General features: G+C 40.1%; 1 protein-coding gene across 1 annotated transcript; it reads right to left on the bottom strand.

Annotated features, from left to right (window-relative positions):
* Positions 7,747-8,379, bottom strand: LOC109838119 (putative ripening-related protein 1). Its single transcript, XM_020406587.1, has one exon. It carries the CDS (start codon positions 8,377-8,379, stop codon positions 7,747-7,749), a length of 633 nt encoding a protein of 210 aa, XP_020262176.1.

Raw genomic sequence — 12,800 nt, 5'->3', positions numbered from 1 at the left:
GTATCCGTATCTGGGGAAATATCTATAACCATACTCGTTAGGATATAGATATCGTTACTCAAATCTATAACTGATAGGATATGGTTAGGGATATAGTTTTGTAGTGAAATATCTGTATCCTTATCCGAAATATCCGAATACATATTAGTCATACTCTGACAACAGTTTTGATTCCTAAATTATGGATTTGCAGGGGTGTCCAAAAAGTCTGCCGGCCCGGCCTCGGCCGGGAACCCGGGCCAAGTCCGGGCTTTCCGGGCCCGGCCCGGCTGCGGAATAGTAAAATTTTTATTTTTTTATTTTTTTATTTTTTATATGTATTGTATATGTATAATATATGTTATATATATAGTATAATATGTATAATATTGTATATATATATATTTTTTATATATGTAATAATATATGTATATATAAATATATTTTATATATGTATAATAGTCATATGTTGTTGTATAGTATACGTCTCGCTGCTTAGTATAAATAAGTATATATAAGTATAGCTTCTCTTTATATAAGTATATATATGTATAAGTATATATAAGTATACTTTCTCTTATTAGTTATCAAGAATACTCTCTCTCTTAGTATAATATGTAATATATAGTATAGCTCTCTCTTTTTATATATGTATACTCTGCTCTATTAAGTATTATAAGTATACACTTCTATATACTGTATAATATCATTATTATATGTGTATATAAATATATATATATATATGATAATATATATTATATAATTATATTTATAGTATATATATATATATATATAATATTATACTCTCCTCTCTTAGTATTATAAGTATACTCTATTTAATATTGTGTATCTCTCTTATATAAGTATGCTCTTCTGTTATATATGTATAATATGTGTTGTGTGTGTGTATATCATCTGCTCTTAGTATATAAGTATATATAGTATAGTATATTATAATACGGCTATTCTTCCATGTGGGCACCAACGGGCAACAGGCTACTTATGCGATTGCTTTTCTCTCTGCAAGTTATAACTTATAAATATATAAAATATATTTAATATAATTATGTAATATAATAATATATAGTTATCATAATAATTTGTAAGTATATACTAATACATAATTATATAAAATATAATAATATTAAAGCTAATTTTTAGCAATTTTTTATCAAAAAAAAAAAGAAAAGAAAAGAAATTTAAAAAACCTAGTTGGGATGTACTTATCTATTGTGATGCGATGAATTCTAAAATAAATTTATACTTGTAATTTGTAAATGATTTATTAATTATTAATAAAGAATTTATTTTTATAATTTTTTATTTATAATTTATGTCAGTTTAAGTGATTAATAAAATTATTATTTTTTATTAATTTTTTTGTTTTTTTATAATTTAAATAAAATTTAAAAATTTTGATAAAAAATTAAAAAAAAAAAAACCGGGCCGGCCCGGAACCCGGCCCGGGGTACCCGGGTCCGGGTCCGGGTCCGGGCTCCGGTTTTACCCGGCCCGGGCCCGGATTTCTAGGTCGGGCCGGGCCGGGCCGGCCCGGATGGACAGACCTATGGATTTGTGGTTAATTTTGATGATCAATATCTCTAATCTTACCTTTTTAGTTATAATGAACATATTAACGACCTCTTTTATATCCCATGAACTATATTTTTTTCAATACTATCTAGTTTTCTCATATCCGTTTTATATCCGCATCTTTATCCGTAACCGTATCCGATTTTAGCAGATGTAAATAAGAATTTTTCTTACTGAGGTATATCCGTATCCATATCCGTATTCAAGATAGGTAAATGGATATAGATATGATAAGCATCATATTCGAGCTGTATCCGGACCAAATGCACCCTAATTCTTTCTGGCTCAAGGTATAAGAAAATATGGGCCAAATATCAGAAAACGGCCCTTAACTTTGACATCATGATGTCTTGTGTTTCTGAGCTTGAGTTGAGGGCTGATGTTCCCTTGTCTCACTTGTAGGAGTATTTACAGGTGGAAAACTTCTACAACTTACCTAAATCCATCACCAAAATCAAGGCGTTTAACATAGTAATAAAGCGTCAGTAAACAGATGGAGATTTTGTTTGCGTCTCCTCTTTGGTTTCACCAGCATTTCATGGTTAGTTTAGTTAAATTCAAGACAACGGTGCCGTGTTCTTCAACAAGGAAATTTAGATTCTTATTGGCTTAGCATGTCGGTGAAGATTCCAATTTATCAGATCCTCTTTTACTATAGAATAAGGAACAGTTGGTCCTTGAGGAAATTTAGATTCTTATTGGCTTAGCATTTTTCGTTCTTTCTCATTTTTAGTATGTTCTTGTCAACCACCAGTCCGCTACTATTTCTTGCCAAATTTTACAGAAAAATGGATAGTAATCAGTTTCCCAGTCAAAACTTTACCTGCTCATATTTATTTTCTGAAAGACTTTTTAACAAAAATGGATAGTAATCAGTTCCCAGATGGTGACAAGCTCTTGACATGTGGGACCCGCACCCACTTTTCTCTGCAATGTAGCTTCCCTACTCAGGTCCAGTCAAAACTTTATCTGCTCCTAATTATTTTCTGAAAGGCTTTTTAACAAAAATGGATATCAGAAAAAAGGTACCATGTGTAATACCCACCAAATGCGCAAGTTATGTACTATGCAGTCTCAGCACAAGAGGCGATGACTGATGTCTGATCAAATTGACGACTGATGTCTGATCAAATTGACATTTATTAATCCTTTTAGCTCCGATCTCCATTTTTATTACCCGGCCACCACCTAATGTGGCCCGCCGCGGACCAAACCCCCTCGCCGCTCCTGCTCGCCTGCCACAAGACTCGCCGCCCACCCTCATCCTCGTCCATCAGCAGCCGCCACCTGCCACCTATTACCCTACCCAAAACCCTAGCCCTATCCCTAGTTACATCCCCAATCCTGCGACGGTATTTTTGTTTCGACTCCTCCTCTATACTGTGATAATAAGAGTGCCATCTGTTCTGCGCAGCGGAAATTTCGGCAGAGTTTCTGGTGCACAATAAGAGAGAAAGATCGATAAGAATTCTTATTTCTCAAAGGGAACAAGAATCTGAAGCCTAATATCTCATCAAAGTGGGATATTAGCTCTTCCTCTCGTCAGAATCTGAAGCCTAATATCTCATCAAAGTGGGATATTAGCTCTTCCTCTCGTCAGCTCTAGGACTGCGGTCGAGGGATCCTAAAAACTATTACAATGGCCACAAACTCAAACAAAATAATTTTACGTGGTTCGGCAAACTGCCTACGTCCACGGGGCAAGGAGGGGGGATCTACTATTAGAGAGAAAATACAATAGGTTTACAATCTCACAAACTAAACCCTCAAACTAACTCTTTAATCTCTCACAAAAACAGCCACCAAATAGGAGTTTTCTCCTCTACACGAAGCCTAAGAAAAAAAATCCACAACCGCCTTTTGCACGCCGTCCAAGCCTCTGCCTCTTCATAAAACTTCTGCAGCCGCTTTTTAATTCTCCGCTTCCCAATCTTGCACCGAAAAGAAAAACTCAGTCGCCTTTTTCTCTTTCTTCCCTCTGCCTCCGCACAAAACCCTAGGAACAAGTTCTGTTCCTATTTATAGCAGCAACCAGCACGTTCTCAAAGAGCAATTCTTTCACATGTGTGGGGCCCTCGAAGAAAACGCGTGGGAGGAGCACAATGCGAAAAAGGCTCAGGCTCACAATTCTTTCACATGGGTGGGCCCCTACCCCCACGTGTTCACAATTCTCCATCTCGGTGAAGTTTTCCCAAAATTGAGCCGACACCAAAGCAACCAAAAGTCTCACTTGTTGTGTCCAGTACGAACTCAATCCACAACAAGTCGAGAACCCGAACGAAAGTCCAAACAATCTCAACCCCCCATCAAAATCCAACCCGGCTGCATCATAAGACTGCCTACGTATCCTCTTGCCCAATGAATCAAGCTGAACGTAGTTCACCCAAATGGCCGCGAACGACCTCAATCCAATAGAAGAGTTCGCAATCCTTCTCCAATATCATCACCTCTGTGGCTGATAGCACCTCCAATGGCCTCAAACACCTCCACCTGAGGCGAACCAATGGCCATATCCAAACTATGTCTGCCAGCTGCACTCGATTCAAAACCCAACTCATCATCTGCACATAAATCCAAGTGACTCCCACGCTGTGTCACCTCAGCTAGAATCCCAACCAATACAGAATGACCTGGAGTATATGGGAAAATCCCCACCCAATATGGAGTAGCATCAATCTCCACCCGCTGCGATACCTCTAAGGTCTGTCCAAAACTCTTCACCTGCTGAGAGTCAATTGGCTTTCTCATCGAAGCCTCAACCAAAGTGACACAATCAGACCTATCTTCCAATAGAGTTTTACCTCCAATCACAGCAGTTGACAACTCTTTAATAAGATGGCTCGAATATGTCGAAGCCTCAGTCCAGAACCTCTTCTGCAAACCATTGCTCAACCACAAACATCGATCCTCCTCCAGTAAGGCACGGTTCTCCAAATTTGCCATCCTATCTAGTTGCCCCAAGATTTCCTTTCTAACAAAGTGTCTCAAAATGCCGTAAGCTCGGCTCCAATACAGAAACATGTCCATCTTGTACCTCCTACCCAAACCAGAATGGAGTACCTTCACCTTTCTGTCTATCACACACTTCTTCAATCTGTTGGATACTACTAGGACTTTCTCCAAAGAGGATTTGGTTGTAACCTAAACACGCCTAGAACAACCATCAACAAAGGAAACCAAACTTCAATTACCTCCCAATGATGCCCCCTTGGAAGGCCCCCAAACATCCACGTGAACTCCTCTAGAACGACCCTTAGCATGATGAATAGAGGTGCCTAACTTCACCTCGGTCTTCTTGCTCACATTAACATGTTCACTGGACTTCAAACTGCAGGTCTTTACACTCTCTTTCAATCTATGTGAGGAATCAATACTGGAATGGCCAAGCCCCAAATGCCGCAGTCTAGTCAAATCAATAGAAGTCGCCAGCTCTCCACCTGCCTCCATACCTCCAGTCAAGTAATACAGGTTATTCCTCCTGACGCCCTTCATCACAATTCGAGAGTCTTCCACAATCTTGAGAACCATGACCTCAATTCGAACATTCAGACCCTCTCCAACCAAAGCTCCAATCGAGATTAAGTTCTTTCTCAAAGAAGGAACATATCTCACATCATTCAACTCCCTAACAGTCCCGTCAAATAATTTTATGCGAATTCTTCCTATCACATGGATCTGACATGCACGGTTATCAGTCATGTATACCACACCACTATCCAGCTTCTCAAAACTGGAGAACCATTCCCTTCTAGGGCACACATGATAGGTCGCACCACTATCCAACATCCATTCGGATTCCTCCGAATAGCTATCTGTAGGACTGATAGAAAGCGAATAAATAGAAGAGTCAGAATTATTACCATCCGATACGATGTTTGCTTCTGATGATGGTTGCTTCCCTTTTCCCTTCTGTTTATTCTTCATCCATTCGTCGAGCTTTGGGCAGTCTTTCTTCCAATGACCAGTTTCCTTGCACCAAGCACACTGATCTTTTCCTACTCTAGACTGTGACTTCCAATTCTTTCGGTTTGGACCCTTCACTCTTGCGGCCAACGCTTCTGCTACCGACTCAGTCGAAGTCTCCTTATCCTTCTTCCGAAGCTGATAATTCACCAGTGCAGCAGTGACCTCACTATACGAAAGAGATACCTTCCCATTAATCAGAGTAAGAACGAAGGTCTCATATTCCTCGTCGGGCAAGGAACTCAACAACAACAATGCCTTGTCCTCATCTTCAATCATGACATCCACATTCGCCAAATTCGCAAGAAGCTTTGTGTAGTGGTTCATGTGATCTCTAATGGAGGTTCTCTTTTTCAACTGGAAACGATAAAGTCTCCTCTTCAAATGCAAGCGGTTCTCAACACTCTTTGTCAGATACTTGCTTTCGAGAATCTCCCAAATCTTCTTTGCAGAAGTCTCATTCATCACATCATATTTTAGATCTTGAGTCAAACAAGATCAAATCATATTTTAGATCTTGAGTCAAACAAGATCTAATCACACCACACGTCGTTCGATTCATCTTCTTTCAAACATTCTCTTCAATCTCATCTGGCTTGCCATCTAACTCCAAAGTATCCTCTAAATTCTGCGCGTTCAGCGCATCCAAAACCTCGCATCTCCATAATCTAAAGTTGTTTGTGCCATTAAACTTTTCCACATCTATCTTCATAAAGTGGATATTCAAACTCTGAATGGTCTTCGCGCCAGAAGCACCACTCTCGACACCCGAAGCACCTTCTTTCTCCGACATCTTTCTCAACGCACCAACCAATGAAGAATAGATCCGAAACTAAAAAGATAGAGTCTTTTACCAAAAGATCCCACCTTTATCACCAAAGGAAGCCCTAGACAAGCCTCTAAATTGATCTACTCCTTTAACCAAACCCTAGATCTGAAATCTGGGTTCTGATACCACTTGTTGTGCGCAGCGGAAATTTCGGCAAAGTTTCTGGTGCACAATAAGAGAGAAAGATCGATAAGAATTCTTGTTTCTCAAAGGGAACAAGAATCTGAAGCCTAATATCTCATCAAAGTGGGATATTAGCTCTTCCTCTCGTCAGCTCTAGGACTGCGTGTCGAGGGATCATAAAAACTATTATAATGGTCACAAACTCAAACAAAATAATTTTACGTGGTTCGGAAAACTGCCTACGTCCACGGGGTAAGCAGGAGGGATCTACTATTAGAGAGAAAATACAATAGGTTTACAATCTCACAAACTAAACCCTCAAACTAACTCTCTAATCTCTCACAAAAATAGTCACCAAATAGGAGTTTTCTCCTCTGCACAAAGCCCAAGAAAAAAAAATCCACAACCGCCTTTTGCACGCCGTCCAAGCCTCTGCCTCTGCACAAAACTTCTGCAGCCGCTTTTTAATTATCCGCTTCCCAATCTTGCACCGAAAAGAAAAACTCAGCCGCCTTTTTCTCTTTCTCCCCTCTGCCTCCGCACAAAACCCTAGGAACAAGTATTGTTCCTATTTATAGCAGCAACCAGCACGTTCTCAAAGAGCAATTCTTTCACATGTGTGGGGCCCTCGAAGAAAACGCGTGGGAGGAGCACAATGTGGAAAAGGCTCAGGCTCACAATTCTTTCACATGGGTGGGCCCCTACCCCCACGTGTTCACACCATCCAGATTGTTAATAATCCAATATTTCATGAGAGGACCAAACACATTGAGATCGACATGCATAGATTGGATTTGGTGGCATAAAATTGCTTATATGGCTGCTGGCTTCATTATAAAGTCTCACTTCAATGAGTCATCATCATCATTTCCTATATACGTCTTCTTATATTCCTAGGCTCTCTCGAAAGCTAGATGCCAAATTGATTAACAATTCCTGATGAATATTCAGGTTAACACTTAAAATAATCTTCAAGAGAAGCAAACAGAAAGACTGCTGTCCTTGTCATTTAGATTCCCTCTTAGCAATTTTCAGTCTACTAAGAACCTTTGATCGCATAGTTACCATTTTTCTCTCTGGCTCAAGGTAATGAAATATTTTATGGTGGCAGGATTCCTACCGTATCAGGCTTTAATTTTAGCCCATAACTATCTGAAGATTTTATTTTTTCTGCGAAAAATGGAACAATACACTTCTAGTCACAGGAAACACGCCATGTTTACGTTTAAACGTCTAAACGTAAAAAACATAGACCCAATTTACGCATCAGACCATGTGACATCATAGTCACCGATCTCCGCCGTAGGTATGCCGAACGCTTTCCACACCGCCGGAGAAGCATCGACGATGTTATTTGGACACGGTGGCTGGAAGTCATGATCAGAGTCACACCCATTCACCGAGTCGCACTCGTCCACAACTCTCGCCAGCAGGGACTTGCCGTTAGCGTTGATCCTGATGTTCTTCAAGCATCTGCTTCCACGATCATACCATCCCGTCGAGAGAGCCACAACCATCTCAGAATCACTGTGGTACTTTCGGTCACACTCAGAAGGGCCTCCGCCATCGCCGCCCTTTCGAAAGCTGTTGACAGTCATGCGAGCCTTTGTCTCTCGTTTTATCGGCGGAGAGCAACGGTACTGGGGGTACTTCTTTCCAGCGACGCAGCAGTCTGAGTCGTGTTCGGGATTGCAGTTTCCTTCCTTACCTCGCAAATGTCCGCTCGGTCTGCATGTTCCCAGTGGGAGGGTAGAATGGCGATAGCAAGCCACTGTATCGAGGGTTTCCATTAGGAGAGCCACAACTACTGCTAGCAGTAAATATTTTGCCATGGCGACGTCCTGTGTTTCTGGACTGGAGTCGAGAGCTGATGTTCCGCTTGAATCACTCATGGGGTATTTATAGGTGGTAAGCTCCTACAGCTCACCACCTAAGACCCATCACCCAAACAAAGGTGTTTTTTACTTATTAATGAATCGTCAGAAAACCAGTTGAGGTTTTGTTTGTGTTATTCTCCTTTGATTGATTTCACCATTATTTCCTGATTAATTTAGTTGATTAGGACAATTCTACCGTATTCTTCAATGAGGAGTGAAACTTAGCTTCTTACTAGACTGGCATCTTGGTGGAGATTCCAACTTATCAGATCCTCTTTTACTATATAGAATAAGGAAATGTTAGCTAGTTCTTGAGGGTATGTGATGTAAGGTTGAGGCCCCTCTTGAAATTTCTCATTTTTAATCTGCTCTTGTCACAGCTACTAGGTGGTTACCCTGCAAATTATACAGAAACAAATCCCTGTCATGGCTAAGTTTGGAAACACTTTTTTTAACTCAAGAATCTTGAGCCAGCCCTTTTGTACTTTCTTTCTGGCCTCACTTTGTAAGTTTTACATAATTTTCCCATGTAGACTACCGTCAGGCCTCAGGTCAGGTATCACGAACTCCCGGTGATCCGACTGCCATGAAGATGCCGCAGAAGCGGACCAGGGGCTGATGGCTAGGTTATCTGCAGGACAAGTAAGGAGTACTAGAACTTAAAGACTTTGAAAATTTGTACTATATATAGTAGGGTGCTAAGGTGGACTCGGGGCCGACATTAGTAATGGTAAGTAATGGTAATATACAATCACTAAGGCATATTTGGAAAGGGTTTAAGGAAGAGGGATTAATTAAGGAGACCGGAGGAAGATTTAAGGAAGAGGGATGTACGCCCATATACAATCCTATCACGGGTGAATTACTACTTTCTTTATAAATAGAGGGATTATTTCTTAACCCATCTGAAGAGGTTGATTAGTAAACCGTTCGTTGTGATAATAAGTATTGAAACAAGGGAGATGGAATGAAGCTTCAAGATGACTCACGTACTGAGATGGTTGGTCTTCTTGACTAGCAAAGTAAATAATTAATTCAAAGAGGCTTAAGTCCAACACAATCGCATATAATACTCTAATTAGTATATATTATGTAGTAGGGAAATACAGAAGCATTGAGAGGTTTTTTACCTCATAATTTTAGTTGGCTATATATGAATATGTCTGTTACCTGTAATATACAGGTCGATGCCTGCTATAAAAATTGGCACGATTGATATGCCTTATGACCTTCCATTCAATATAGAACTTTTTTTTTTGTGGGGTTGGGGGAGGGGGTGTAGAGGTTGTTGGAATAACAGAGGAAGAAGAAACTTGTTTATTCACACTGTTAACAATGGAAGAAGCTTATGATATTGATCTTCTTAATTGAAACTAATTACAACTACAAGATTAAATAGAATTAGAATAAGAAACTGACTCCCACTAACCACGTCTAACAACCTGCCTAAGAACGTGGATCACTTTTGCAATTTTAAACAAACAGAACTACTTACACTATTGATAATAACTTTCTCCTAAATAATAGCTAACTGATTTGACTTGATCAAGAGAGGCTTGAATCACATTTCAACACCTCCCCTTGATTCAAACACTCGCATACCTATCTTCTCCATGAAGAACTGATGTTTTGCTTGAGTTAAAGCCTTAGTGAATAAATCTACATTTTGATCATTTGTGCCACAGAATTTCAACACAATCTTCCCATCGGACACCAGCTTCCTTATGAAATGATGTTGCACTTCAATGTGCTTTGTTCTAGCATGAAACGCAGGATTCTTAGTCATAGCAATAGTTGATTTGTTGTCACACCATAGCTCAGTTGCTTCCTCTTGTGCACTTCCCAAGTCAACCAACAGCTTCCTTAGCCACAATGCTTGTCTTCCAGCTGATCCTGCTGCTACATACTCAGCTTCAGATGAGGACAATGCAACAGTTTCTTGCTTCTTTGAACTCCAAGTAATAGCACCAGAACCAAGGCTAAATACAGACCCTAAGGTGCTTTTCCTATCATCAATACAGCCTGCCCAATCACTGTCTGTATGACCAATTATTTTGAAGTTATCTGAATTCTCATACCAGATTCCATACTCAGTTGTTCCAGCTACATACCTCAATATTCTCTTTGCAGCACCAAGATGCTGCTTTGTTGGATGATGCATATATCTTGACACTACACTCACACAATAGGCAATGTCAGGCCTTGTGTGTGTAAGGTAGTTCAAGCCTCCTACCATGCTCCTAAACAGCTTCTCATCTGCCTTTTCTGTGCCATCATTCCTCTGCAGCTTCTCATTGGTGTTCATAGGAGTGAGAGCAGCATCACAATTTTCCATCTTAAACTTCTTCAATAAGTCCTGTGCATACTTCCTTTGGCTCACAAAGATTCCACTCTTTCTCTGCTTCACTTCTAACCCAAGAAAGTACTGCAACAGACCCAAGTCTGTCATCTCAAACTCTTTCATCATGGAGACTTTAAACTCATCTAGCAGCTTATGTGATGAACTAAAATAAATTATATCATCAACATAAAGACAGACAACTATGAACTCTGAGGTACCTTGTCTCTTGGTGTATAGTGTGGGCTCATTCTCACTTCTTTCAAAGCTTTCCTTAGAGAAGAAAGCATCTATTCTGCTGTACCAAGTTCTGGGGGCTTGTTTTAACCCATACAGAGCTTTGTGCAGCTTGTACACCTTGTTCACTTCTTCTTTCTTAACAAAGCCTTGAGGTTGTTCAACAAACACCTCCTCTTGCAGTTCACCATTCAAGAAGGCTGATTTTACATCAAACTGATACACAGGCAGTTTCAGTTGTGCAGCCAAAGCTAAGACAACCCTCACTGTTTCAAATCTAGCTACAGGGGAGAAAGTCTCTTCAAAATCAGTTCCTTCAATCTGAGCATACCCCTTTGCCACAAGCCTTGCTTTGTGCTTCTGTATGCTTCCATCAGTGTTATATTTTGTTCTGAAAACCCACTTCAAACCAATCACATTCTTCCCTGTAGGAAGATCCACTAATTCCCACGTCTTATTCTTCTGAATAGACTTGATTTCTTCCTCCATTGTAGTTTGCCACACTGCTTCAGTCACAGCTTCCTGAAAACTTGTTGGTTCTGTAGCAATTAAGGCAAAATCACATTTTTCATAGATTTCTTCCAATGATCTAAACCCTCTTGGTGGAGATTCACTTGATGAACTAGAGGTTGAGGAGCTTTGATTGCTTGAGGAAGTTGATGGAGAGCTTGGTGTAGACTGCCCTTGATCTGACATTGGTGGTGAACCATGAGCTTGTTCTGTCATTTGTGGTAGTTCATCTGAGCTGTCAAAGGTAAAAATTCTCTTATTTTCTCCATTATTTTCTTCCTTCTTCCAGTTCCATTCTGCATCCTCATTGAACACCACATTTCTGCTTATGATCACCTTGCCACTTAGAGGATCATACAGCCTATATGCTTTAGATTGAGTTGCATAGCCAATAAATACACACTTCACAGACTTCTCATCAAGCTTGGCTCTCAAATTAACTAAAGCATATACTATACAAGCAAAAATTCTCAGATGACTTACTTGTGGCTTCTTTCCTCTCCAAGCCTCATAAGGAGTCTTATTCATGACAGCCTTTGTTGGTGAAATGTTGAGGATGTAGACTGCAGTTGCTACAGCTTCACTCCATAGCTCATTTGGCAGACCTTTTGCCTTCAACATGCTTCTAGCCATCTCAACCACAGTTCTATTCTTTCTCTCTGCCACACCATTCTGCTCTGGAGTGTATGGTGCTGTCAATTCCTCAACCACAGTTCTATTCTTTCTCTCTGCCACACCATTCTGCTCTGGAGTGTATGGTGCTGTCAATTCCCTTCTTATACCCTGATCTTCACAGAATTCAGTGAACTCCTTTGACATGAACTCTCCACCACGATCTGTTCTTAAGGATTTCACAAGTTTGCCACTTTGCTTTTCCACCAAAGCCTTAAATTTTTTGAAGTTCTCAAATGACTCAGACTTTGCCTTCTGAAAGTACACCCAGCTCATTCTGCTGTAGTCATCTGTTATTAGGAAGAAATACTTGCTTCCTCCTAGAGATTCAGTCTGCATTGGTCCACACAGATCAGCATGAAGCAGCTCAAGGCAGTCACTTGCTCTCCAGGCTTTTCCTCTTGGAAATGAACCCTTGGATTGCTTCCCATATATGCACCCTTCACATAGCTCGAGTTCACCAATCTTTGGTAAACCATTTACCATTCCTTTGGTACTCAACAACTTCAGACCCTGCACATTCAAGTGTCCATAACGCAGATGCCATAACTTAGCATCATCATCTCCTTTTACAGTCAAAGCTTTGCTCACTTTCTTAAGCAAATTCAAAGGAAACATTCTGTTTCTTCCCATGAAGATTTTAACCACAACTTCATTGGTTTTCTTATCTCTGACCACA

This window comes from Asparagus officinalis, chromosome 4 (genome assembly GCF_001876935.1).
Source record: "Asparagus officinalis chromosome 4, Aspof.V1, whole genome shotgun sequence".
Taxonomy (NCBI): Eukaryota; Viridiplantae; Streptophyta; class Magnoliopsida; order Asparagales; family Asparagaceae; genus Asparagus; species Asparagus officinalis.
Note: the sequence above shows the minus strand (reverse complement) of the source record. Positions and strands in the feature narration are given on the sequence as shown.

Excerpts from the sequence above, each read along its gene's own strand:
- LOC109838119 (XM_020406587.1), bottom strand. The coding sequence starts at position 8,379 with ATGAGTGATTCAAGCGGAACATCAGCTCTCGACTCCAGTCCAGAAACA.